We start from the raw sequence: 25,124 nt of genomic DNA, 5'->3' as shown, positions 1-25,124 counted from the left end.
ATGTGCTTTACAGAAGACACAAATAAACAAACGCGTTGAAAGAAGATTCAAAAGCACATTTTTACAACGGTGTATGGTATGTAAAATCTGCCACCGCAGCAGGGGGCTCTTAAAACGATGAGAAAAGATGACGTCGTGACAGGCGGGGAATCTTACTTCTGACGGACTCTTTACTCAGCGGCCTCTACCATCAGCGTGTGAATGTGTATGAATGGATGAGTTAATACTGACGGACTCTTTACTCAGCAGCCTCTACCATCAGCGTGTGAATGTGTGTGAATGGATGAGTTAATACTGATGGACTCTTTACTCAGCAGCCTCTACCATCAGCGTGTGAATGTGTATGAATGGATGAGTTAATACTGATGGACTCTTTACACAGCGGCCTCTACCATCAGCGTGTGAATGTGTGTGAATGGATGAGTTAATACTGACGGACTCTTTACTCAGCGGCCTCTACCATCAGCGTGTGAATGTGTATGAATGGATGAGTTAATACTGATGGACTCTTTACTCAGCGGCCTCTACCATCAGTGTATGAATGTGTATGAATGGATGAGTTAATACTGATGGACTCTTTACTCAGCAGCCTCTACCATCAGTGTGTGAATGTGTGTGAGTGGATGAGTTAATACTGATGGACTCTTTACTCAGCAGCCTCTACCATCAGCGTGTGAATGTGTGTGAGTGGATGAGTTAATACTGATGGACTCTTTACTCAGCGGCCTCTACCATCAGTGTGTGAATGGATGAGTTAATACTGATGGACTCTACTCAGCGGCCTCTACCATCAGTGTGTGAATGCGTATGAATGAACTATACAAGCTTGTTTTTCCTCTTCCGGGAGGTTTGACGTGCTCGGTGCCCAGTTTGACCCCGGGTTATGTTGATCCTGTTTGAGCGCCTTTTTTTTATACAACTCGACTTGAACCCCTCGTCCTGCACGCTCCGCAGCCTGATCAGCTCAAAGTGACTCGACTGTACGGAGACGTCTGATGAGGCTGCGAGGTTCATTTTTAAGGATTTCTGAGAACACCTGAGCGTCCTGACGTTTCCTGTTCATAATTCATTAAATATATATCTTTCCAGGTATTGGATATTTGAGCTCCTAAAACTTTCATCAGGACTACACAGGTTACTAAGAAGCTGCTGTAAATGGTGTTATATCTCCATCTGCTGGTGGGAAACAGAAGCTCAAGTAGAGGGATGTGGTGACAGTTTTTTCCTTTTTATTGACATTTAATGTAAAAAAAAAAAAAAAAAAAGTAACTAGATGTTGTGCTGATGTCTGAATAGAACTATAATGAATAGATGTACAAACATGAAGCAGGGGAGATGTTTGATTTATAACGGCCTTCATTCAGAGCTTCTCTCCGCTAACTCTGCGAGCTCTTCAGACGGCTTCAGTGACGATGACATCATTCTGTTCATGGTTTGTTCCATTCAGACAAAAATAAAAATCCTTCAAAAACAAACGTGAGTACCAGCAAAAGATCAAAAATACTTCAGAAGAAAACCATTTGTACAAAAATATTTTCATAAAATCGAATCGAAGTTTTTGAATCATGGAGACAAAGATGAAACACGGGCGTGCTCAAAACCATGTTTGAACCCCCCCCCCCCCCGACCATGAACACAAACCTCACTTTGGTCTTCATCAGACCCTCGACATATTTCTGAACCATGAAGGTCAAAAAGTGGAAGTTTGAGCGGCACACAGTGTCATAAATTAAACTCTACCTTCTTTAGAGCGCTTCCTCCTGCGTTCAAATATAAAATATAAAAATACAAAATGAACCTCTCCTTTGGGTCCCGGGTCATGGTGTGACGCCGCGGCCTAAGGCGGGGCTACGGGGTCAACAACGACCCTCAATGTGACCCGTAAAAGAAACACGGTACAAAGAGGTTATTATCGGTAGACAAGACTTAAATCATTCAGGACACAGATCCCCGACTGAGAGGCTGAACACGGCTGTCCTAGCTGGACAGAGCAGAGACTACAGGAGGGGAGAAGGGACAAACGGAGCAGGCAACAACATCACACTAACGTCCTCACTGACATGAACAAGTATAAAAAACCTGACTTCAGAGAGAAAGACTTTAAATCTCATTCAGATGTTTTATTTCTTTCTCTGTTGTTGAATTTGATCTGCTGACAACCTGAAGGTTTCTTCTTCTTCTTCTTCACTTTTAAAATCAGCAAACACAAAACCATGGAAGGTTTTACTCTCGGTGGCCGTGTTCACAAACATCCTGAGAATCCTCTCAGAGAGCTCCAAACTTAGTGTAAAAAATCAGAGCAAGGACTTTTGTCTTAAGAGTGATTTAGGAACATTCTCGGAGCGACTCTGAGCGAGGAAGAGACTTTTATCTTAATAAGGAGGCGTGGGCGACCCCGTTGCTGGGTATGACACGTTTTCAGAAGCTGTGATTGGTTGATCCAAAAAAAATGGAGGAAAAAAGTCAATAACAGCCTACAAGATGTTTGAAGTAACATGCCCACTTGTGCAGCAGCTTCTTCACCTGCTGATCGTTACAGCCTCATGTGAAGGGTCTTAATCAGTGATTGGATGAACCTGTGAAGGTGACCACATGTAGACAAACTCAGCATGTATCTCAAATCAGTTTTGTCTGTTTTTGCCCGACTAGGAATCAAAAATAATATTCTTCATGTCGTGTTTTGAGAACATTTCTCCAGTTTCTCCTGAGCTTGAGAAACTCTTCATCCTGTTCAAAGTCCTCCTCAGTTTGACACCTCAGGAGCTCTCTTAAAGGCAGAGACGCTTTGTGAATAACTTTCATCTTCACAAGGATCTAGTCTTCACTTTGAGAGGAAAATCTTAGACATTGTCCTGATTCTAGGAATTTCTTTCTTAGAATTTTTGTCACTAGGAGAGAAACCTTTTGGATTCATTCTTTCCCTGCTGTAAGTCTTCACAGGACGTGGCCGACGTACCTCGAGTTCAAGAAGCTAATTCCCTCCTTCAGTGTTGAGAGACGTAAGGTGGAGACTCCCTCTGCTGGGACGGACTAGTACCTATTTTGGACACACCTAGAAATCAGTCCCACCTGTGTACTGTGTGTTTGAGAAAATTGCCCGTTACACGCTGAAGAAGAGCGTCTGCTTGAATCGTCTGCGCTGTGCTGTCCTCGTCTCTCAGAGCTTGTCCTCGTATTTATCCTGCAGAATAAATGTGGGTGTTAAAGTTCACTTCTGCAGCTCACCATGAAAAGTTCAGGATGTTTCAGGAGGTTTGTTTTAAAATACTAAGTGAGATTTAAAGTTTCATACTTGTTCACATCAGACGGAAATGTTTTGACCTTAGTGTAAGAAATGACCTCCACCCCCCCCTCACCCTCAGTACCTGTCCCCCCCCTCATCGTCCTCAGTACCTGTCCCCCCCCTCCTGATCCTCAGTACCTGTCCCCCCCCTCACCCTCAGTACCTGTCCCCCCCCTCCTGATCCTCAGTACCTGTCCCCCCCCTCATCGTCCTCAGTACCTGTCCCCCCCCTCATCGTCCTCAGTACCTGTCCCCCCCCCATCACCCTCAGTACCTGTCCCCCCCTCATCACCCTCAGTACCTGTCACCCCCTCATCGTCCTCAGTACCTGTCCCCGCCCTCCTGATCCTCAGTACCTGTCCCCCCCCTCATCGTCCTCAGTACCTGTCCACCCCCCCCTCACCCTCAGTACCTGTCCCCCCCCTCCTGATCCTCAGTACCTGTCCCCCCCCTCCTGATCCTCAGTACCTGTCCCCCCCCTCATCGTCCTCAGTACCTGTCCCCCCCTCCTGATCCTCAGTACCTGTCCCCCCCTCATCGTCCTCAGTACCTGTCCCCCCCCTCACCCTCAGTACCTGTCCCCCCCTCATCGTCCTCAGTACCTGTCCCCCCCCTCATCGTCCTCAGTACCTGTCCCCCCCCTCATCACCCTCAGTACCTGTCCCCCCCCTCATCACCCTCATCGTCCTCAGTACCTGTCCCCCCCTCCTGATCCTCAGTACCTGTCCCCCCCCCCTCATCGTCCTCAGTACCTGTCCCCCCCCTCATCACCCTCCTGATCCTCAGTACCTGTCCCCCCCCTCATCACCCTCAGTACCTGCCCCCCCCCTCATCGTCCTCAGTACCTGTCCCCCCCCTCATCACCCTCATCGTCCTCAGTACCTGTCCCCCCCTCCTGATCCTCAGTACCTGTCCCCCCCCCTCATCGTCCTCAGTACCTGTCCCCCCCCTCATCACCCTCCTGATCCTCAGTACCTGTCCCCCCCCTCATCACCCTCAGTACCTGTCCCCCCCCTCCTGATCCTCAGTACCTGTCCCCCCCCCCCTCATCGTCCTCAGTACCTGTCCCCCCCCTCATCACCCTCCTGATCCTCAGTACCTGTCCCCCCCCTCATCACCCTCAGTACCTGTCCCCCCCCTCATCACCCTCCTGATCCTCAGTACCTGTCCCCCCCCTCATCACCCTCAGTACCTGCCCCCCCCCTCCTGATCCTCAGTACCTGTCCCCCCCCTCATCACCCTCAGTACCTGTCCACCCCCTCGGCCCCCTCAGTACCTGTCCCCCCCCTCATCACCCTCAGTACCTGTCCACCCCCTCCTGATCCTCAGTACCTGTCCCCCCCCTCATCACCCTCAGTACCTGTCCACCCCCTCGGCCCCCTCAGTACCTGTCCCCCCCCTCATCACCCTCAGTACCTGTCCCCCCCCTCCTGATCCTCAGTACCTGTCCCCCCCCCCTCATCGTCCTCAGTACCTGTCCCCCCCCTCATCACCCTCCTGATCCTCAGTACCTGTCCCCCCCTCATCACCCTCAGTACCTGCCCCCCCCCTCATCGTCCTCAGTACCTGTCCCCCCCCTCATCACCCTCCTGATCCTCAGTACCTGTCCCCCCCCTCATCACCCTCCTGATCCTCAGTACCTGTCCCCCCCCTCATCACCCTCCTGATCCTCAGTACCTGCCCCCCCCCCTCATCACCCTCCTGATCCTCAGTACCTGTCCCCCCCCTCATCATCCTCAGTACCTGTCCACCCCCTCCTGATCCTCAGTACCTGTCCCCCCCCTCATCACCCTCAGTACCTGTCCACCCCCTCGGCCCCCTCAGTACCTGCCCCCCCCCCCCCCCCCCTCAGCTCTGTTGTCTTTTCTGCACCATGTGAGTGCGTATGTGTCGTTTGTAGTTGGAGTTGTCGCTGAATCTTCGGCCACACTGGAGGCAGCCGTACGGTTTCTCCCCCGTGTGGATCCTCAGGTGTTTCTGATAGCCGTCGAAGCGGGTGAGTCTCTTTCCACAGATGTCGCAGGTGAACGACTTGTCCCCCTTGGACTCCGTCTTGCGGTGCACCTGCACGTGTTTGGCCCAGAGGCCTCGCTGAGGGAACGCCTGCCCGCAGATGGAGCAAATGTACGAGTCCAGCGCCCCCGCCAGCGGCTGCTCCACTTCAAAACAGTCCAGCTGACCGTTACCCGGGGGGTCGGCGCCCGAAGCTTCGGCGGAGGTGTCCTCATCGTCGAGGTCCGAGGAGCTCTGAGGGACCGAGGTGCCCTGCTGAGGGTCCGTCTCACAGTCCTCCGCGTCCTGACAGGACAGGTTGGAGGTCATGTGGTCGTTATCGTCCTCGTCTCCTTCAACGGTGTTCTGGAATAACAAGAACTTCCCGTCGTCCCGCTCCACCGCCTCCCCCTCGTACTCCTGGTCCACCTCCTCGTCTTTGATGTGAGGAGGTTTCATCTCGTCCAGGTCCAGACTGGAGGTCCAGTCCTGCTGCTCCGAGAGATCTGAAAAAAACAAAACAAGAGAACTAAAGTCAAGACATGAAGGAACATGATGTGTGTGTGTGTGTGTGTGTGTGTGTGTGTGTGTGTGTGTCTGTGTGTGTGTGTGTGTGTCTGTGTGTGTGTGTGTGTCTGTGTGTGTGTGTGTGTGTCTGTGTGTGTGTGTGTGTGTGTGTGTGTGTGTGTGTCTGTGTGTGTGTGTGTCTCTGTGTGTGTGTCTGTGTGTGTGTGTGTGTGTGTGTGTGTGTGTGTCTGTGTGTGTGTGTGTCTCTGTGTGTGTGTCTGTGTGTGTGTGTGTGTGTGTCTGTGTGTCTGTGTGTGTGTCTGTGTGTCTCTGTGTGTGTGTCTGTGTGTCTGTGTGTGTCTGTGTCTGTGTGTGTGTCTGTGTGTGTGTGTGTGTCTGTGTGTGTGTGTGTGTGTGTGTGTCTGTGTGTGTCTGTGTGTGTGTGTGTGTGTGTGTGTGTGTGTGTCTGTGTCTGTGTGTGTGTGTGTGTGTGTCTCTCTGTGTGTGTGTGTGTCTGTGTGTGTCTGTGTGTGTCTGTGTGTGTCTGTGTGTGTGTGTGTGTGTGTCTGTGTGTGTGTGTGTCTGTGTGTGTGTCTGTGTCTGTGTCTGTGTGTGTGTGTGTGTGTGTGTGTGTCTCTGTGTGTCTCTGTGTGTGTGTGTGTCTGTGTGTGTCTCTCTGTGTGTGTGTGTCTGTGTGTGTGTGTGTCTGTGTGTGTCTCTCTGTGTGTGTGTGTCTGTGTGTGTGTGTGTGTGTGTGTGTGTCTCTCTGTGTGTCTGTGTGTGTGTGTGTGTGTGTGTGTGTGTGTGTGTCTCTCTGTGTGTCTCTCTGTGTGTGTGTGTGTGTGTGTGTGTGTGTGTGTGTGTGTGTGTGTGTCTGTGTGTCTGTGTGTCTGTGTGTCTGTGTGTCTGTCTGTGTGTGTGTGTGTGTGTGTGTGTGTGTGTGTGTGTGTGGGAGTCTTTGGCCCTTCTCTGTCAGTTATTTACATTTTTCTGTTCTCAGAATGTAAAAACAGTTTTAAATGAAGAAAAACACAAAAACTGATTTTGATTTGACAGTTTTAGTGATAAAAAAACAAAACACTGGAATTGTCCATGAGTAACAGATTTAAGTTAACCTGAGCCGGCTTATTGTACCTGTACAGGTGAACTCCTCCCGGTAAACACTGACCTGTACAGGTGAACTCCTCCAGGTAAACACTGACCTGTACAGGTGAACTCCTCCAGGTAAACACTGACCTGTACAGATGAACTCCTCCAGGTAAACACTGACCTGTACAGGTGAACTCCTCCAGGTACACACTGACCTGTACAGGTGAACTCCTCCAGGTAAACACTGACCTGTACAGGTGAACTCCTCCCGGTAAACACTGACCTGTACAGGTGAACTCCTCCAGGTAAACACTGACCTGTACAGGTGAACTCCTCCAGGTACACACTGACCTGTACAGGTGAACTCCTCCAGGTAAACACTGACCTGTACAGGTGAACTCCTCCAGGTAAACACTGACCTGTACAGGTGAACTCCTCCAGGTAAACACTGACCTGTACAGGTGAACTCCTCCAGGTAAACACTGACCTGTACAGGTGAACTCCTCCCGTTAATCACTCACCTGTACCGGTGAACTCCACGGATATCTGCGGCTTCCTGGAGAGGTCCAGCAGCCGGCGCTGGCGGTCGATCTCCAGCCTGGAGCGGGAGATCTCGTCCTCGTACTCGGCTATGGTCCTCCCGAACACCCCGAAGATCTCCTCCGCGGCCTCGGTGAGCCGCTGGTTGATCAGCAGCCTCAACATCTCGATCTTAGACATTTTAACGGAACCGTGAGCGGCGGAGAGAGAGAGAGTTAAAAACGGGAGGACTTCGCTCTCCAAAAGCGTCGTGGTAGGTTGTTTACCAGTTTCACTTCCAGGTTGTTGTGTTTGCGCATGCTCAGTGCGATTCCCACTGTGGTAAATTAGCGCCATCTGCCGGAGTGGAGGTCTAAATACAACTTTACAAAAATAATCACTTACTTTAAGCTTTTCTAAAACATTTTTTTTATTATTAATTCAAACTTTGCTGAAAAATTGCTTCAACACAAACTAAATCCGTCCACCAGGTGCAGTCTTTTTATTTTCACAGCTCGACAGTCCCAACAGGAAAATCAAAAACAGACTTTCATTTCAAGGATTATTTTTATTCAACATTTTTCTGAAGTGTCACCTGAAGCAGGAAGGGACAGAAAAAGCAGCGTGAGAGGTGAAAACTAAGCTTGTGTCTGAAATGACCCCCCGACTTTCAGTAATGACTAATATCCTGCTGAGTGTGTCGTCACAAAACAATGAAATAGGAGTCAGGAGGGACAGGTGAGTCACGTCCATTTAAAGAGAACTCTCTCTCAGGTGTGAAACATTCACCTTCACTAATGAGCAGCAGCATGGAGGCGTCCTTTATGAACAAAATGTATTATTCAAATGTTCACCCGCCGTTACAGACGTCTTGAAACCATCTTCACTCACACGAGGTCAAAGGTCATGAAAACAAATGTTCAGAGTTCTTTTAAATCTTTAAAAGTCCACCTGGCCCAGTTCAGCGTCACATTCTGGATCAAGACGCTCGCACAAACCGGTCAGCTCGTAATTTAAACAAAGAAAACAGCGGTTCACTAATTCTGGGTACTGGAACCAAGAAGTAGACCGGACTCAGCCAGGGTACTTTGGGTGTGGCGCTCGGTACTTTAAAGACACTGACTGAAGTTGACTTTGTTTAATTAGTCAAAATAAGGCGTCACCATGAGCCTGGTTTGATCTTATATTTCATTTTGAGCTGCTTTAAAGTCGCTGGATTTAAATCTTAATGAAAATACATTTGAGGTCTAATACCATTCCACCAGTTTTGACCTGTAATATTATAAATCTGATCCAATATTAACTGAATAGACTCCATGATGACTCGAGCAGCAGCAGCTCCTCCTCCTCCTGCTGCTGCAGTGTTCATTTCTTTATAAATCTATTTTTTAATTGCACAGTTTAAGTTTGATTCATCTAGAGGGATTCTTTCAGGTTAATATATATGTATGGGGGGGGGGGGGGGGGGGGCGTCTGTTTTGTGGTTTAATTTGTAACAAATGTTTCATGTCATGTATGTCTTTGTAACCTGCTACTGGATGCTTTGAATTTCCCTCAGGATCAATAAAGTATCTATCTATCTATCTAGTCGCCGTGTGTCTACATGAGGATCTATATTTCCAGAGGGTTAAAGTACAAAGAGCTCTTTTTTTGTCACCTGTTGCCATGGTGAATCGTAGAATCGGCGCTCCATTAATGTTGGCTTTTTATCGCCGAGTGGACTTACTCCGAGTAGATTTAAAAAAACTCAAATCAGCTGATCTGGAACAGGAAACTGGGGGTGCGTTGGAATTGTCCCTCCTATCTCCTTTCACTCTCCTCTTCACCTTTAACCCCGGGGAAAACGTCATGAGGTTAAGGAAAGATGTTAGGAGACTTCATAAAGGACTTAGGGAAAGGCGATCTCGTTGCTCTGACAATCCGACCACATTTCCACTAGGCCACGTCATTAAATGCGACGGGCCAGCGGAGGTTAATGACGCGGGTCTGCCGTGTTGAAACTACAATGTTCAGAAAATGGACTACAAAAAGCGCATCTAAAAAACTTTCCCCTGTGCCTTCTTACCGGTGAAATAATCCTGATCACCACGAGGTTGGGATTGAAATAAAAGAAATATAGACCACCAGACTACAAGTAAGAAAAGTGAAACCATCAGCTTCCTGTCCACTCAGAAATCAACATCAACATAAACATGAAATGAATTGTTACATTAATGTAAGATATAACACATAATGTTTTAAACATATAAATGTACAGCAGCACAAAACATTCTTAAGAGAATGAAATATGTTGAATAAAACATCATCTGATAAAAATGTCTTTTATCTTTTTATCTCTTTCATGATCTGTGTCACTTTACGATCATTGTTAATGTTCGTGAACGGTCGGATGAGCGACTCGCTTTAAATGTTGTGGGGCGTCATATCTCATCTCCTTTCCTAAAGGATGGTCCAGTGTATCCTAAAGGAGGTTATAAAGGAAGCACTGACCCACCTTTCCTTAACTTTTAGAGAATTCAAAAGGCTCTTATCACGGCCGCCACTTAAATGCTTCCGGGGTTAAAGGTGAAGTGGAGAGTGAAAGGAGAGAGGACGGACAATTCCAACGCCCCCTGAGAGTTCCCCTCCTGAGGGGTCAGAGCTCAGAGTGAGAGTCTGTTGTTCTTTCTCAAGCGGGGCCCCTGGTGGTCCTGAGGGGTCAGAGCTCAGAGTGAGAGTCTGTTGTTCTTTCTCAAGCGGGGCCCCTGGTGGTCCTGAGGGGGGACTCATGTGAACGAGCAGTCCGAGGTCATGGCTCTCCTCTGACAGGGGTGTTTGTGGAACGACGACAGCTGACTGAAGCGTCTGTCGCAGTTGGAGCACCAGTACGGCCTCTCGCCCGTGTGCGTCCTCAGGTGCACCGTCAGGTTGCCCTTCTCCACGAAGCCGTGGCCGCAGAACGTGCAGATGAACGGCTTCTCGCCCGTGTGGCTGCGCACGTGCCTGACCAGCGTGGCCCGCCGCCCGAAGCTCTTCCCGCAGACGCTGCAGGCGTACGGGCGCTCGCCGGAGTGGATCATCATGTGGATCCTCAGGTTCCCGCGCAGCGTGAAGCTCTGGCCGCAGACGCTGCAGCAGAACGACGACGTCCTGTGCGCCCGGAGGTGCGGCTTCAGGCTCGCCGCGTGCTCCAGGTGTGTCCCGCACAGGCCGCAGTCTGTCGGGTGGGCCGTGGCGTGCGTGAGAAGATGGCTGACCCTCTGGTAGGACTCGCCGCACACTTTGCAGCTGAACGCCGGTACGGGCCGACGGGACGGATCGGAGGAGCCGTTGTCTCTGCTGCTCCAGGATGAACTTTGACCTTCTGCTTCTCTCTCCTCGTCCGGTCTCCAGAAAGTCGCTGGATCTGGATCTCTGCAGTAGTCTCCGCTGTCTTCAGTGTCGGAGCAGTCGGTGAGGAGTCGACCTTCACTCGCTCCCTCTGAACCGCCGGCCGGATTCAAGTCCCCGTTCGGTTCCGACGCCGCAAAGTCCTCGCCTCCCGCTTCTGTTTTGATGCGAGCAGCCGAGGAGCCGGCGTCTGTCTGCTCCAGCTGGACGCTCAGGATGTGATCGTCGGGGGAGGTTTTGATCCAGGACGACGCGGCCAGAGGGGCTGAGGAGAAACAAGAAGAGAACTCAGCACAATCACTCACCGACTGAAAGACCTGCAGAGTGTCTGCAGACATCTGAGAGATTCATGAGAACATTAAAGGATCAAATATTTAAAATCCTCTTCACCATGTTCCTCTAACTCTAACATGTGTCTCTAGTCCGTCTACAAACCCCCCAATGATGAGAAAAGTCCATCCTCTCCGTCTTCTGCCTGCTCCACTTTTCAGAAAATGTGTGCTCAAACAGGCCGTTTGGAGATTTTCCCTTCATGACATCACAAAGGGCAGTAGCCCCTCCCCCAGGTGGGTGACACTCCCACAGCTAGGTGTTTGTTCTGCCCTCTGAGTCTGCCTTCTCACCGTAAACAATAGGACATGGAGCCAGAAAGACCGAGTACACCCAAGACCTTCCAGAGAGGGGGCGTGGTCAGACACAGCTCATTTACATATTTAAAGGTACAGACACAGAAACAGCTTGTTCTGAGCAGGGCTGAAATAGAGGGGTTTATAGACATGATCAAATACAGGATCAGAGTGGATTTAGAACAAGAAACTTCACAGACATGTTGAAGAGGAGCTCTGAGACTTATTTAAACTGAAGAAGAGGAGGAGGATATGTCACCTTTAAAGCAGAATATGTTGAAGTTTGTTGTTGTTCTGCACACATATATATATATACACACATATATGTATATATATATGTGTGTGTGTATACATATATATATATATATATATATATATATCACAGATGATGAGATATTGAACAGTTGAGTTAAAGATGTCATTAAAGACATTAAATAAATAAGAAACCTTTCTTCTTCGGGGACTCGGGCTCACCTGCTTCCGGCTTCCAGCTGCCCTCCTCGGACCTCAGGCTGTCCAGCTGCCGCCGCTGGAGGTCGATCTGCTCCCGGTACCGAGACACCGTCTTCCCGAACACCTCCAGGATGTCTTCCACCGCCGCCGTTAACCGCTCGTTAACGAACATCCGCAGGGTGTCCATCTCTGACGGCGGCCTGACGTGAGGGGACACACCCGGGAAACCCTCCTGCGTCCCGGGAGGGGTCGGAGAGGAAGGCGGGGGGCACATCTGCTGCTCCGCGGACATGTTTTGACTTTAACGGTGAATCCTCCGGTAACTTCAACTTTTATCCACCGTGACACGAAGAACAGTCAGCTGGTGTCATCAAAACCAAGAACACAGCGACAGATTCACGTTTTCAATTGATTTTACAGCTCAGTATCTGATCACAGCGTAAAAAAAAGTAAACAAAGTGGCAGCGGTCCGTCTCGAATACAGACCGGGGAGAAACAACGTGTGCTCATCATTGGTTCCGGGTTAACGCATTATACCAAGCGACAACATCCGGTGTTGAAAAATTAAGCCAATGCGGAAGTACAAAAAACTGCAGTTCCTCGAGGTTCCGCTTGAGGCTGGCTGCAGAAGCGCCGGAAGTGCCAAAAAAGCCCGTTTTTACCACATGAATTAACATGTTTACAGCCTGGTTAAAAAAACGAGATATATCTGATAAATTGAAGTTTATAACTCATCGGATTTTATTCTATTAAGGAAAACGGCTATGCCCATATAAGGGTTGTGGCAGATTTGATTGACAGCTCTGCGCGCTGCATCTGTCAGTTCAGCAGGTCAGCAGGTGAGGAGGTCAGCAGCAGGTCAGGAGGTCAGCAGCAGGTCAGGAGGTCAGCAGGTCAGGAGGTCAGCAGCAGGTCAGGAGGTCAGGAGGTCAGCAGCAGGTCAGGAGGTCAGCAGGTCAGGAGGTCAGCAGCAGGTCAGGAGGTCAGGAGGTCAGGAGGCTAACAGCTTGATCCCTCTGATTTCTCCTCTTTTTTTACTTCGTTTGGAGAGTTTGTTTAACACATATCTGACATCATACACGGCTTGCTGTGCGGTTAACAGACCATCCAACAAGTTGATGCTTCAGTTTTCTTCGGTAAGTGATATAGTAGTGTTATATTTATATTGCCAATGGTTTAGAAATGTTTGTTGTTAAGATAAATAATGAGTTTGTGTGATGTTAGAAGCTAAAGGTTCACCTCGGTGGTTAACCACAGACTGTAAATATGGTTATCTGACGTTATGATGAATGTTATACTCCACGTAAATGTGGACATTAAAAAACAAACTGTGTGTAGTAATTATCCGTCAGTAACATAAACTGAACTGAACCTAATATGCTGTGTAGGTTATAGAGGATGATATTAATGTTACATGGTTGATGTAGTGTCTTAAGATTTGTACAAACTGTTACCAAATAAAAAAAATAATCACTTTGTATGAGTTCAGAGAACTGGTTATTAATATATTTCTTAATCATTACAGATGCTCTTATAAAGAATATAGCAGTAGAAATATAAAATATAAATAACATATGGAATGAAAATAAGATATAAAGCAATAAGTACAAGAAATAGTTTGAAGAATACAGCCATGTACTGAGCTCATGTTAATAATAAATGAGTTACTGTATGTTCTGTACTAAAGCACAGAGACTGTTAATGATTTAAATAATTCAGGTTATATTTGTTTCATGTTAAGATGAAGTACTATCCACAATAAATTGCTTAATCTTTCCTCCAAAATCTGAGACAATTTGATGTGGAATATCATTGTGCAAGTGAGTGAGAGAGCTGAAAACAGCATGATTACAATAAAGTTTATCTTAACTTTGAATAGATGTGGATTACCTGAATACTGTACCTTTGTTGTCTGGGTAGTACACTGTTGAATTTATAAATGTACTCTTATACAGATGAATACAGAAAAATAGATGAGAACAAAACAATGATTTAATGAATAACTGATATTTTCTCTCTTTCTTTGCCATCCTGAAGACCCCTCACTAAAAGTCCATGTTCTCCTGGATCCATGTCACATGCTCGAGCTTCTTCAGAATGACTTTTCAACAGTCGAAGTTCTGGTGAGAGAAGATGGCCAGCAGATAAGACGGCAGTACATGAAGGAGCTTCAGGAGGAGGAGGGTTTGCACCTTGGAAGACTGTATTCATGCTTCAGCTATTCAAATAAAAATAGATCTCCTCCAAACAAATTGCAATCAAACCATTTTCTTCCCATTTTAAAACCCTTTGTCCAGTTTAAATGGGAGAAGTTGATATTATGTGATATTGATCTGGGAAGACTACATTTCTAAATAATATTTAACTGTGTTTTTATTCACAAGTTATTGATCTTATTTACTCTCCATGTATCTTGATTTAAGAATGGGGCTGTATTTAAGGACACATTTTGAACTACATTAGTATTTGGTGAAAAAAAATGTCAAAAGAATAAAAAGTTGTGTAAAAGTAGACTTCCTTCCCTTAGCTATTGAGTTGAGTATTAATGCACATTTTAGTCTTGTCAATTCAAATCTGAAATGTATACTCACAAGTAGAGACAAAGGAGTGCATTTATATAGAAATATTTATTTAATCTGAAAAACCACATTCAAAAAGCCTGTTTTTACAGCAGAGATTAACATTTTTACAGCTTGGTACAAAACAAACAAATAGGTCTGATTAGCTCTCGATCGACACACTGTACGGGGGTCGTTTGATTTGATGAAGGATAAGAGTTATTCACAATAAGGCGTGTAGCTGACCAGCTTGACAGGCGGGTGCGGTGTAACGGTTTGTCAGGAGGTTTAAAACACGCCTCAGCTCTCAGGCTGTGGGTGACATCACTCAGGCCACCCGGGGGAGACCTCCCTCACAGCGAGCTGTTGAAGAGAAGCAACCGAAGTCCACCCCAGAAGAACCAACACATACAGATGTTGAGGCTCAGGTTTCTTCCTCTGTCTCTGCAGCTCTCTGGGCACCTCGACGGACAAGTCACCAATAATCCACACTGTGTCTATAGGAGAAATACAAAGGTGTTCAATTAATGCCTCAGACAAGACAAAATGTACAGTTAACTACATGTGACAGCTCAGGCTGTTTTTTTGTTATTAGCCACATCTGCAGGAATAATATTGAACAAGGTAGCTGCAATAATAATAATACATGCCAGTGTTAAACACTATTATTTCTAATACTTAAAGTTTTTGGTGTGAAGCTGACACTGTCCACAGACTCCATGACTTCACGGGGTTCTATAGAAAACAAATGTCTTATAATAAATACTAAATCATTATTTTTCAATTGTCATGTTCACCCACATCGCTGTTGACATCAGTAAATATAAAACACAGACATTCCTCTTTTTGTCAGAACAGTAACATGAACTGTATGTTTTGTAATATTGATTTCTTCTGGATGTTTTCATTCAGATATGTTTATGCAGATAAACATATTTATTTACAGTTTATGGATAAAACTTTACTAACACTGACAAAGTCTAGTAACTGCTCTGACAAATAACTAATAACCATAGTTGTACATATTTAAAAAAGTGTAGTTTTAAGACTTTAATTAAATATTTGGGTTGAATATAATTAGTTTTAACTGTGTTGTAGAAAAGTTAAATGTTAACTTACTGTTTATAGAGTTTTCTCAGGACGAGCAGGAATAGGGGATGATAGCAGCCTAGCCGTTAGCTATGCTGTGAAGTGGACTGCTAACGTCGCGCTGAATGGGCGGAGTTAAGTCCCGCCGGTCCCGCCTTAATGCTGTAGCTAGGTTGATCCGAAGTTAGGTTGAGACTGCAAATCCAATATGGATGCGGCCGTCGATTGGACTCATTTGCTGCCTATGTAACAGACGGCTCAGGGTTCGTCCAGTAATATTTACAGTCTATGGTTATACCAAGCGGCTACATCCGGTGTTGAAAAATGGAGCAGTTCTGCTGACTAAAGCAGTGGTTCTCAAAGCGGGGGTCGGGACCCCGTGGGAGGTCGTGAGACACTGGCAGGGGGGTCGTTAACTATGTTCCAAAAACAAAAAAATCCCGAAAGACAAATGGCCAACAATTAAGAGAGAAAATGAAAGCAGCAGCAGGGTACAGATAGAGTCTCAATGTGAGTTCATGCATAGATGTTAATAATATTTACACATATTAACATCGGTAAAAAAAAGCAGTGTGGTAAGGATGAATGAGTCCTGTTCAGTATCCAAATAGACCCCCTCCCCCGCTCCTGAAAATAAAGTGAAGTGTTCCTTTCCTCTTGTTGTCAGTTCATTGTCAGATTCTCTCCATGTCAGATATCAGTTTGTCAGTTGTCAACCGTGTTTTTCTTCCTCGTGGCTCCATGTCGTTCCTCATTGTTTTCCCCCCTTTTGGATTTTGTTGGACTTTATGTTTGATTACATATTTTTGGTTTCTGCGATTGGCTCCACCTCTTTGTTTTCTAACCATTATGACAGCTGAGAGACTGAGTGGGCTTGTTACTGAGACTCGTTTGTACAAAAATCTGTCAAAATACGTTTGAATGGGGGTGCTGGTGGCGCGCGGCCATGGCGGCTGTGGTCCTCCAAGCGGGCGGCCCAGATTCGGATCCGACCTGTCGCTCCTTTCACGCATGTCTTTCCCCACTCTCTCTCTCCCTGATTTCCGACTCTATCCACTGTCATATCTCTACAGTAAAGGCACAAAAAGCCCCAAAATGATTAAAAAATGTAAATACGTTTGAATGGATTCATTAAACAAAAAAAGCCCCAGAAACCAGAAATGACATCAAACCAATAAAGAGTGAAAGAGAACAAATCATCAATTAAATACACATTAATGTATAGTAGTTTTAATTTAGATAACAGAAGCCTTCATGTAAGGTTATCAAAACAGTCGGCCTATAAAACAGGTCTATTCAAGAGTACGAGGTGTAAGAACAATATTTAGTTTTGTATTGTTTCCTTCTAGTGGACGTGTGGGCCTGCCATTGTACTTTATTTTATTTGAATCATGTTAATTCATGTCATGTGAAAGATTATAAGAGGTGATTCTCCTTTCTGCTCCTTTTCATCCAAGATTTGATGTTTGTATTTCATTGTGTTGTTTGGTCGATGAATTAAATAAACGTATAAACACGTACAGAAAATAAAAACGTAGTATATCTCTAGATTTAAACAGACTTGCTTCGGACTCTGCTTCACAGTCGGTTGTGTCCTAACGGAAAGGTCGGGGGTTCGATCCCCAGCTCCTGCAGCTACATGTGCGATGTGTCCTTGGGTAAGACACTTAACCCCAAGTTGCTCCCACTGCTTCATCGGTGGGGTATGAATGTGATCAGTTACTTGTGATGGACTCTTTACTCAGCAGCCTCTACCATCAGTGTGTGAATGTGTAGGTGTGACACGTGTTGTAAAAGCCCTCTGAGTCGTCAGAAGACTAGAAAAGAAATATACAAGCTCAAGTCCATTTACCATTTATCCTGAAGTTCATGTGGCAGCGTAATGATTTCCCTTTATTTATTGAACAGTGATCATCCGTCCATCCTTCCACCTTGTGCTCGTAGCCAATAAAGGGTTAAATGGTTCTTGGATCCATGTGTTTGAATGTTCACACCAGCTGGAGGTTCACTGGTTCAGCATTTTAAAGACATTCACTCACACTCATTACTTTTAGTGATCGTTTTTTACGACTTCTTTGATCGAACGTCTCCTCCACAAACTCTGAATTATTAATCAGTCGTCTTAAAATCGTCTACAAAAGGTCGGAGAAATGCACGGATTGAAAACAAGCTGGTGAGTATGGAAACAATCAAAACACCAAACATGACAGGAACCTAAAACATGTTCACACAACCACACAGGGTTAGAAACAAACACACACCTGAATTCTGATTCTCTGCACCTGTTCACCTGTGACTCCCCTTTCTAGCTGCGTGTGGCTGATTACCCATGATGCCCAGGTGCAAAGGTGACGTAGCAGCAGCAATAATCACCAAACTTAGCACACATCAAACTGGCTCCAACAAATGTTTTTATATCATCACAATGTAGATGTTACTGAACTGAGCGGCTAATTTAAATATCTTTGTTCAGACGTTTCAGAACATGTGAATAATCCGTCTATAATTTGTAATTTATTTCAAGGATAGCCCCTTGAGATGCATCATCTCATTTTCAAGGGGGTCCTTACAAAACATAAATTAATCATCATAATACAAAATCTAAATAAAAGGTAAATCCAAAACATAATACCAAACATTTAAACACAGAGACACCCACACCACAAACACACACACACTCACATTCACTCACACTTAATGCTCCCCCAAGCCTAGCCACCCACCAACCAGCCAATATTACACAATCAGAAAAAATCTGAAGAGGGGAAAAAAAATATATATATATCTATAATAATAATAATAATAATAATAATAAAAAGAGAAAAAGAAAGGAACACCTCTGCATATATAAATGCGTACACACTATACAGTACTTATACACATAGTTTTCACAACATTAAGGCACAAGGTACAGAACAGTACATACATGTAGATATGAGGTACACGAGCGCAAGCAAGAGGAGAGCAAGTCCAGACAAACTAAGTCCAACAGAGAAAGAAAATCAAAAGCAAGAGCAGGACGTTTGACAATGAGTAAGTAGAGATGATTTAAAGATATGGAAAGAGGTGATAGATCTAAGTGAGCGAGGTAGGTTATTCCAGTCTGATGGAGCTTTAAATTTAAATGCACGGCGACCAATTTCTTTCCTGATTCTTGATTTGAGGAAAAATAGATGATCAGTATGCCTTAGGCTATACTGTGAACTGAAAGGGATTAGAAATTGTTTCAAATACGGAGGAAAATTAAAATAGATACATTTAAAAGTAAATAGCGACCAATGAAATGTCCTTCTGGACTTGGGAGCCAGTCAATTCAAGGACTCATACATTAGGCAGTGATGGGTCCTATATGGACACCTCAGAACAAATCTACAGAGACTGTTATATAAGATAGTGAGAGGTTGAAGATTTGTCTCTGAGGTGTTCCCATAGATAACATCAGCATAATCAAGGATTGGCAGCACCAATTGTGTCACGATTCTTCTCCAGACTTGCAGTGAAAAACATTCAACAGTGATTTTAGAAGACCATATATTTTTTTAGAAATTGAGTTGATATGAGGTTTGAAAGATAACTGGGAATCTAGCCAAAGGCCCAAATATTTAAATTCATCTACTTTTTCTAATGCTGTTCCATCCAGGAAATTAATATGCCAGTTTTTTGTTAAGGGCAAAGAATCTGGTCGAGTGCAGAACAACATAAAATATGATTTTTTCTTATTCAGAAGAAGTTTATTGACAGAGAACCATTTTTGGACTAGATTAAAATCAGATTGTATTGAGTATTGAATTTGTGAAATGTCTGAACTGGAGGAGTATATTACAGTGTCATCTGCATATAAATTAATTTGACAGTCAGAACAGACTGGTGAGAGGTCATTGATGAAGATGGAGAATAATAGAGGACCTAAAGATGAACCTTGTGGCACACCTTTATCAATAATCTTGAAGTCTGACTGGCTGCCCTGAAAAAAAACACACTGACTTCTATAATGAAGAAAAGAGTTGAAAAACAACAAAGAGTCAGTAGAGAGACCAATAGCATTTAGTTTATCTAAAAGGAGATAGTGATCAACCATGTCAAATGCTTTAGCAAGGTCAATAAATATAGCACCTGTAGACATATTGCTGTCAGATGTTGACTGTATGTCATTGGTGAATTTTAGTAGAGCAGTGGTGGTCGAGTGGTTTGGTCTAAAACCAGATTGGTGTGTTGATAATAAGTTGTGATCATTAAGATATTTAGATAATTGATTAAAGATGAGTTTTTCAAATATTTTTGCAATGCTATTAATAATTGAGATAGGTCTATAATTATTGATGTCCGTGGGGTCATCATTATATCATCATATAAGATCAACAAAGTAAAGATCATAAAGTTTATTGTAATCAAACTAAATGTTCCCACAATGGTAGCTACAGCTGTGTAAGTGTTTCCATGAATGTTGAAGTGAAGAAACACACAGACATTTGGAGTATGAGGGACTTTATTGAACAGATCATTTACAGTACAAAGGTATGAAACAGCAGCTCAACACCACTAGTTAACTTAACCCAACACAGGAAGTGATTCTGAGAATTCATCTTCCACTTCTATTCACAAAACTCAAAGAGAAAACATCCCTCGTTCCTGAACACGAGCAGGAATTATATACAAGATTTCAACTGGATAGCTGAGAAGCTTCAAACCTCCCACAAACATTTTAGGATCTCTGATCAAAATAAAACACAATAATTAGAGCTGTCAGCATGAACGAGTTCATCACGATTAATCTCATGTTATTTTGTCCCTTCAGGCTCTCCGTAGATAGTGGTCCTCAGTGTCTCCCTGTAGTCTCAGTGATGTAAAAGAAGGACACTGCTGCATCTTTGAATGTCTCATTTCACTTTAACAAACTCTCAGACAGTAATATCCACCTTATGACATCACACATTGACCTTATGACATCACACACTGACCTTATGACATCACACATTGACCTTATGACATCACACACTGACCTTATGACATCACACACTGACCTTATGACATCACACACTGACCTTATGACATCACACATTGACCTTATGACATCACACATTGACCTTCATGTCCTAACCTTCCATCTACAGGAAGCTCCTTACTCTATTTCAAAATAAAAGCAGGGCTAAATTCAAACAGCAGGTAAAGTACTCTCAGCTTAAGACAGTACAAAACTTCAAAATAAAAGCCCAACAATTTATTTCAAACGTGCAAATTAAAAATGTGATTAATCATGATTAACTATTTAAATTTAGAAATTAATCGTGATTTAAAATTGTCATCGTTTGACATCTCTAATAAAAATGTTTCAAAATAAATCAAAAGAGGGATATTATAACAAAATAACATTCTCCTTATCCGTTAAAAAAACTCAAAGACAAGAATTATTATTTGCTTTGGTTTGTTAGTAATAAAAACAAAATGTACATAAAATGTACAAGCAGACTATTTACACAACTGGAAGATGAATCTTGAACTGATGATTTTATTTCACGTGTGTGACCATAGGGAGGCCTTTTAAAGATGTGGAAGGAACCAGATTGAATTATTATCTGTGTTTGGTACAAATTTAAGACAGTTCACCACTGAGATGAAACTCCATTAGTCTGTTTTTATTCTAGCTCATCTTGCAGAGAGTTACGGTGACTGCAGCGTGAGAGAGGTGGACTCCAGTAACACACACAGACGACCTTCACACTGATTGTTCCCGAGCAAAATGTTTCAAGAAACCTGCAGTGATGAAGACGGTCAAATCGAACAATCATTGAACACATCAGTGTTTGGAGAGATCAGCTCTACAAAGCTACATATTTACACTCATTTCAACCTCACACAAGTTTAACAAAGAAGCTTCTTTAACACGGCGTTTAAAGTGGCGTTTTTAACAGTGAGAATGGTCCACGTCCCGTAGAGAGAAACTCACAGGGTGCAGGGTGGTGTGTTCATCATGTAGGCTCTGGATTCAGTTTCTCAGCGAGCTCAGAGCTGTTTTCAGAAGACGTTTCACATGTAGCTGAAATACAAAAACAAAGACGGGTCGTTTTAGTTCTCACCAGAATATCATTTCTTCCCGTCTTCTAGTAACTTAACTCCAGGATTTAAACCTTCAACTGACACATGTATCTTGACTTAAGCACACAGCTCACTTTGTCTCGTGTACTAAAATTAAATAAATAAATAAAAACATCAAACAAACAATATTAAATTCATCTCTCTTTCTTAGGGGGGTTTCACACCAGGGACCCAGGCCCGGATCTAAGTCCAGATCCGAGTACACTGGACCCTAAAGTCCGGTTCATTTGATCAGTGTGAACACAAACATACCGTACTCGTACTGTACTCAGGTACCGTGCCCGAGTCCGCTTGGTCCGTGCTCAAACAAGGAAGTGGACCGCGATACACAGAACAATGTTACTAATGTGGGGACCATCGGGGGAGAGGGGAGGGGAGGATAATCCTGCTCGGGTACTGTACAAAACAATCATGCCTGATGTGAAAACGCCCTTAAAAGTCGTAAAATACGACACAGCTGGAAAACTTCCTGACTGTTTGAAACAGATTTTGATACAACAGGTATTAAAGTCTTAAAGGTGCAATATGTAGATTTGGTACTGAAAGTTGGAAGTTGGAGAAGTGAAACAATTCTCTGTTATATTTCCTGAACTGAATACACAAACTTTACTCAAAGGAAAAATGGGTCCCTGGAACTCTGTTTGGAGCTAAAAAGCTACCAGGAGAGTTACAGTGTCACTGTTGAAGCCCCCCACCATAACTTCTCTCAGAGCATTTTATCTTCAAACATTGTTCCTCTGAGGACAGTTTGTGTATAGAGTTATGAACATATACCACAGAATCTGTACATTTCTTCAACTTCCACATTTCTCTACCAAATCTATAAAGTGCACCTTTAATAAAAGCTGCAACTCAAAGAATAACATTTAAAAACTTAAAACACCAAAAAGAACAAAGTTTGTGTCTCTTACATTTTCTGCCTCTGTATTTCTTGTATCCAATGACAGCGAGGCCGAGAAGAACGAGTGCAGCGATGATGGCGATGATGGTGATGGGGATGACGGGGTTCATGGGATTCACTGTTGAGCACAAATCAACAAACCACAGTTACAACCTGTGCAGATGAAGCAGGTTAGAGGAGGAGAACATGTGCCAAGCAGACAATCATCATCCTGTAAATAAACACTGTTTGTCCTGCTGCTCTTCATTTGAATCTCCACTTGTCTGTAAATAAATCCTGTATCTATGTTTGATTCATCTTCCAGTCGTGTTGTCGTCCTTTATCTGAATGCTGATTTCTTTATATGTTGATGTTTCGCTCTATGAGAGATTTTGACAAACGGATTCAAACTCATTTTGACTGAACGAGGAAAAGAAAGCTCACCGTGAATGATTTACTGACAGATATATTTATACATCCAGTAATTCATCAACTTGATCTTCTCTTCAACTAAAGGAAGAATGAGTGACTTTTTGATCCAGTAGATGTCGCCCTTGAGCAAACCAAAACAAACTGCTGTTTGGCCACGCCTCCTCCACACTCAGAGAGACATTCACACAGGATAGACTGGATTTCTCATATATTTATGTGTAACATGTCACACATTCTTCCTTTAAAACTTTAACTTTGAGAAGTCAACACAGTGCCTTTAATCTCTCAAAATATACATGTTTGACTTTTCTTCAACAACAGCACTCTAACTGTGTTTGATTCAATCGTTTTCTTGATGGATTTAAAAACTGAAAACACTAAAAAATAAAATCTAAAGAGAAACTGAAATGAAATGATGTGGCTGTAAATGAAAAAGAGATGCTAACATGTGAATCATGATTTTTCTCACTGAGATCTGATTCTCTCACATGATTCTTTTTTCTTTTTTCTTTTTAACTTTTAAGTGAAAACTGCGTCTTGGGGTCTCCCTCAGAAAAATGTAAGCATCAGACATTTCTTTTCCTGCATTCTGATCATTATTTATGCTCCACTTTGGACCTTTTCTGCACAGCTTTATGATTATGATCTAATCTTTTGGTCCTTTTTTGTGTCTTTTTCAAATCTCTTTCAGTGTTCATCAGACACATGTTGACACAATGATGAGTGCTTTCATTTGAATACTTTAATAAACATGTGGACTGGAGAGTTGAAGTAAATCTGCACTATTCCAGCCTGCAGCTTTATCTCTCTCCCTCTCTCTCTCTGTCTCTCTCTCTCTCTCTCTCTCTCTCTCTTCCTCTCTCTGTCTCTCTCTCTCTCTGTCTCTCTCTCTCCCTCTCTCTCTATTTCTCCCTCTCTCTCTCTCTCTCTGTCTCTCTCTCTCTCTCTCTCTCTCTCTCTCTCTCTCTCTGTCTCTCTCTCTCTCTCTCTCTGGTGCATGCTGGGAGTGAGTGTTGTGGAGTGAGACGCTGAGCGAGTGTGTTTAATGGTTTTTTTCTTCAGTAATTTGATTTAATTTAATGTAGTTTATTGGTTGTAGTTTCACTTTAAGTTTATTGTTAGTGTGTGTTTGTGTTTTTTCTTTTTCTCTCCTGCCGGTGTCTCGCCGGTCGGCGTCTTCAGACGCCATGGTAAATGGAGTCACCTTCAGCCACCTCACGAGAAAGCTGGCATTAAAATCAATGCCAGCTTTCCGTGCAGCGTGGAGGAGATTGGGCTTGCTGTGGGAGAGAAGGTCGGGCACGGCAGCGTGAGGTCGGCCGCTCGGATGAACAGCGCCGTGGTCATCTTCCTGGATCAGGTGGAGAAGGTGAACCGAGTCGTTGAGACAGGCATCACGGTGAAAGAAATGTTTGTTCAGGTGACTCCGCTGACACAGCCTTCCACCAGAGTCATCCTGTCAAACGTCCCTCCGTTCATAACCGACGAGTTTCTTAGCAGAGAGCTCTCCAGACATGGGAAGGTGGTGTCACCCATAAAAAAGATTCTGTCTGGATGTAGATCTGCTGAAACACGTAGTGTCTCACCGTAGACAACTGTTTATGATACTTAACAATCGGGATGCGGACCTCAACCTCCGCTTCCATGTTAAAGTAGATGATTATGACTACGTGATATTTGCCACCTCGTCGGCTATGAAATGTTTCGGTTGTGGTGAGGAGGGACACACCGTGAAGGCCTGTCCGAGTCAAGGGGATCCGGCTCCGCCTGGCCGTGGGGTGATGCCCGGCCCTGTGGCGGGGCTTTCCGCTGCTCCGCCGGTTGCAGCGGAGCGGCGGGAGGCCCCTGCCCCGCGGCCTGAGGCCGCAGCGGAGACTTCATCTGCTGGTTGTAGTTTCACCTTACAGTTTTTATAAAAATATCTGACAGGTCCGGCTGATCTAGTGTGGAGAGATGTGGCCAGCTGCATTCTCAGACGTGCAGATTTCCTGGGGCTGGATGCTGCTCTGTTTTTAATTGATTCTAAACTTTTAAAATTAAGTGGGCTGCCTCCGTTTTATCAGGGTGTTTTTAAGTCTTGGGCCCTTTTTAACTGTAAAAGGTGCCCAAAGTCTGACTCTCTGTACTGGTTGTTGAGAGAGCCATTGATTCACAGGGCCAAGCTGGATATCAGCAGCAGCGTCACCCCCGGCCTGACGGTGGCGCTGCGTAAAACAAAGACCCTGTGCCTGCAG

General features: G+C 44.4%; 3 protein-coding genes and 2 long non-coding RNA genes across 9 annotated transcripts in view; 1 reads left to right on the top strand and 4 right to left on the bottom strand.

The window, feature by feature from the left end:
- Nucleotides 1-15,779, bottom strand: part of LOC132991143 (uncharacterized) — a 30,786-nt gene extending 15,007 nt beyond the window's left edge. Inside the window, exons 1-2 of the long non-coding RNA XR_009676144.1 lie at nt 15,516-15,779; nt 14,643-14,893 (exon numbers count right to left, since the gene is read on the bottom strand). This is a non-coding gene — a long non-coding RNA (uncharacterized LOC132991143). The remainder of the gene's footprint in view (nt 1-14,642; nt 14,894-15,515) is intronic.
- LOC132991103 (zinc finger and SCAN domain-containing protein 12-like) lies at nt 5,124-7,618 on the bottom strand. The gene is made up of 2 exons (XM_061059719.1): nt 7,393-7,618; nt 5,124-5,781 (listed from the first exon to the last, which is right to left on the bottom strand). Exons 1-2 carry the CDS (start codon nt 7,589-7,591, stop codon nt 5,132-5,134), a joined length of 849 nt encoding a protein of 282 aa, XP_060915702.1. The 5' UTR covers nt 7,592-7,618; the 3' UTR covers nt 5,124-5,131.
- On the bottom strand, nt 10,001-12,156 carry LOC132991084 (zinc finger protein with KRAB and SCAN domains 7-like). The gene is made up of 2 exons (XM_061059692.1): nt 11,860-12,156; nt 10,001-11,024 (listed from the first exon to the last, which is right to left on the bottom strand). Exons 1-2 carry the CDS (start codon nt 12,128-12,130, stop codon nt 10,156-10,158), a joined length of 1,140 nt encoding a protein of 379 aa, XP_060915675.1. The 5' UTR covers nt 12,131-12,156; the 3' UTR covers nt 10,001-10,155.
- Nucleotides 12,564-14,011, top strand: LOC132991145 (uncharacterized). 3 transcript variants are annotated; one of them, XR_009676146.1, is made up of 3 exons: nt 12,564-12,669; nt 12,810-12,974; nt 13,876-14,011. It is a non-coding gene; the product is annotated as an uncharacterized LOC132991145 (long non-coding RNA). The 3 variants fall into 3 exon arrangements; XR_009676148.1 differs by lacking the exon at nt 12,564-12,669 and adding an exon at nt 12,716-12,739 and having other exon boundaries at nt 12,813-12,974; XR_009676147.1 differs by lacking the exon at nt 12,564-12,669 and adding an exon at nt 12,741-12,766 and having other exon boundaries at nt 12,813-12,974.
- Nucleotides 15,780-19,953: 4,174 nt separating the features above from the next.
- LOC132991081 (major histocompatibility complex class I-related gene protein-like) overlaps nt 19,954-25,124 on the bottom strand; it is a 14,146-nt gene continuing 8,975 nt past the window's right edge. For 2 of the 3 annotated variants that reach the window (XM_061059685.1, XM_061059687.1), the window contains 3 exons: nt 22,490-22,597; nt 21,831-21,974; nt 19,954-21,519 (listed from right to left, as the gene is read on the bottom strand). In XM_061059685.1, coding sequence (XP_060915668.1) covers nt 21,847-21,974; nt 22,490-22,597 — 236 coding nt within the window. In that variant the 3' untranslated portion in view covers nt 19,954-21,519; nt 21,831-21,846. The remainder of the gene's footprint in view (nt 21,520-21,830; nt 21,975-22,489; nt 22,598-25,124) is intronic. The other variant, XM_061059686.1, reaches the window with a different exon arrangement.

The sequence above is a fragment of the Labrus mixtus genome, chromosome 16, assembly GCF_963584025.1.
Source record: "Labrus mixtus chromosome 16, fLabMix1.1, whole genome shotgun sequence".
In the NCBI taxonomy this organism is placed as follows: Eukaryota; Metazoa; Chordata; class Actinopteri; order Labriformes; family Labridae; genus Labrus; species Labrus mixtus.
Note: the sequence above shows the minus strand (reverse complement) of the source record. Positions and strands in the feature narration are given on the sequence as shown.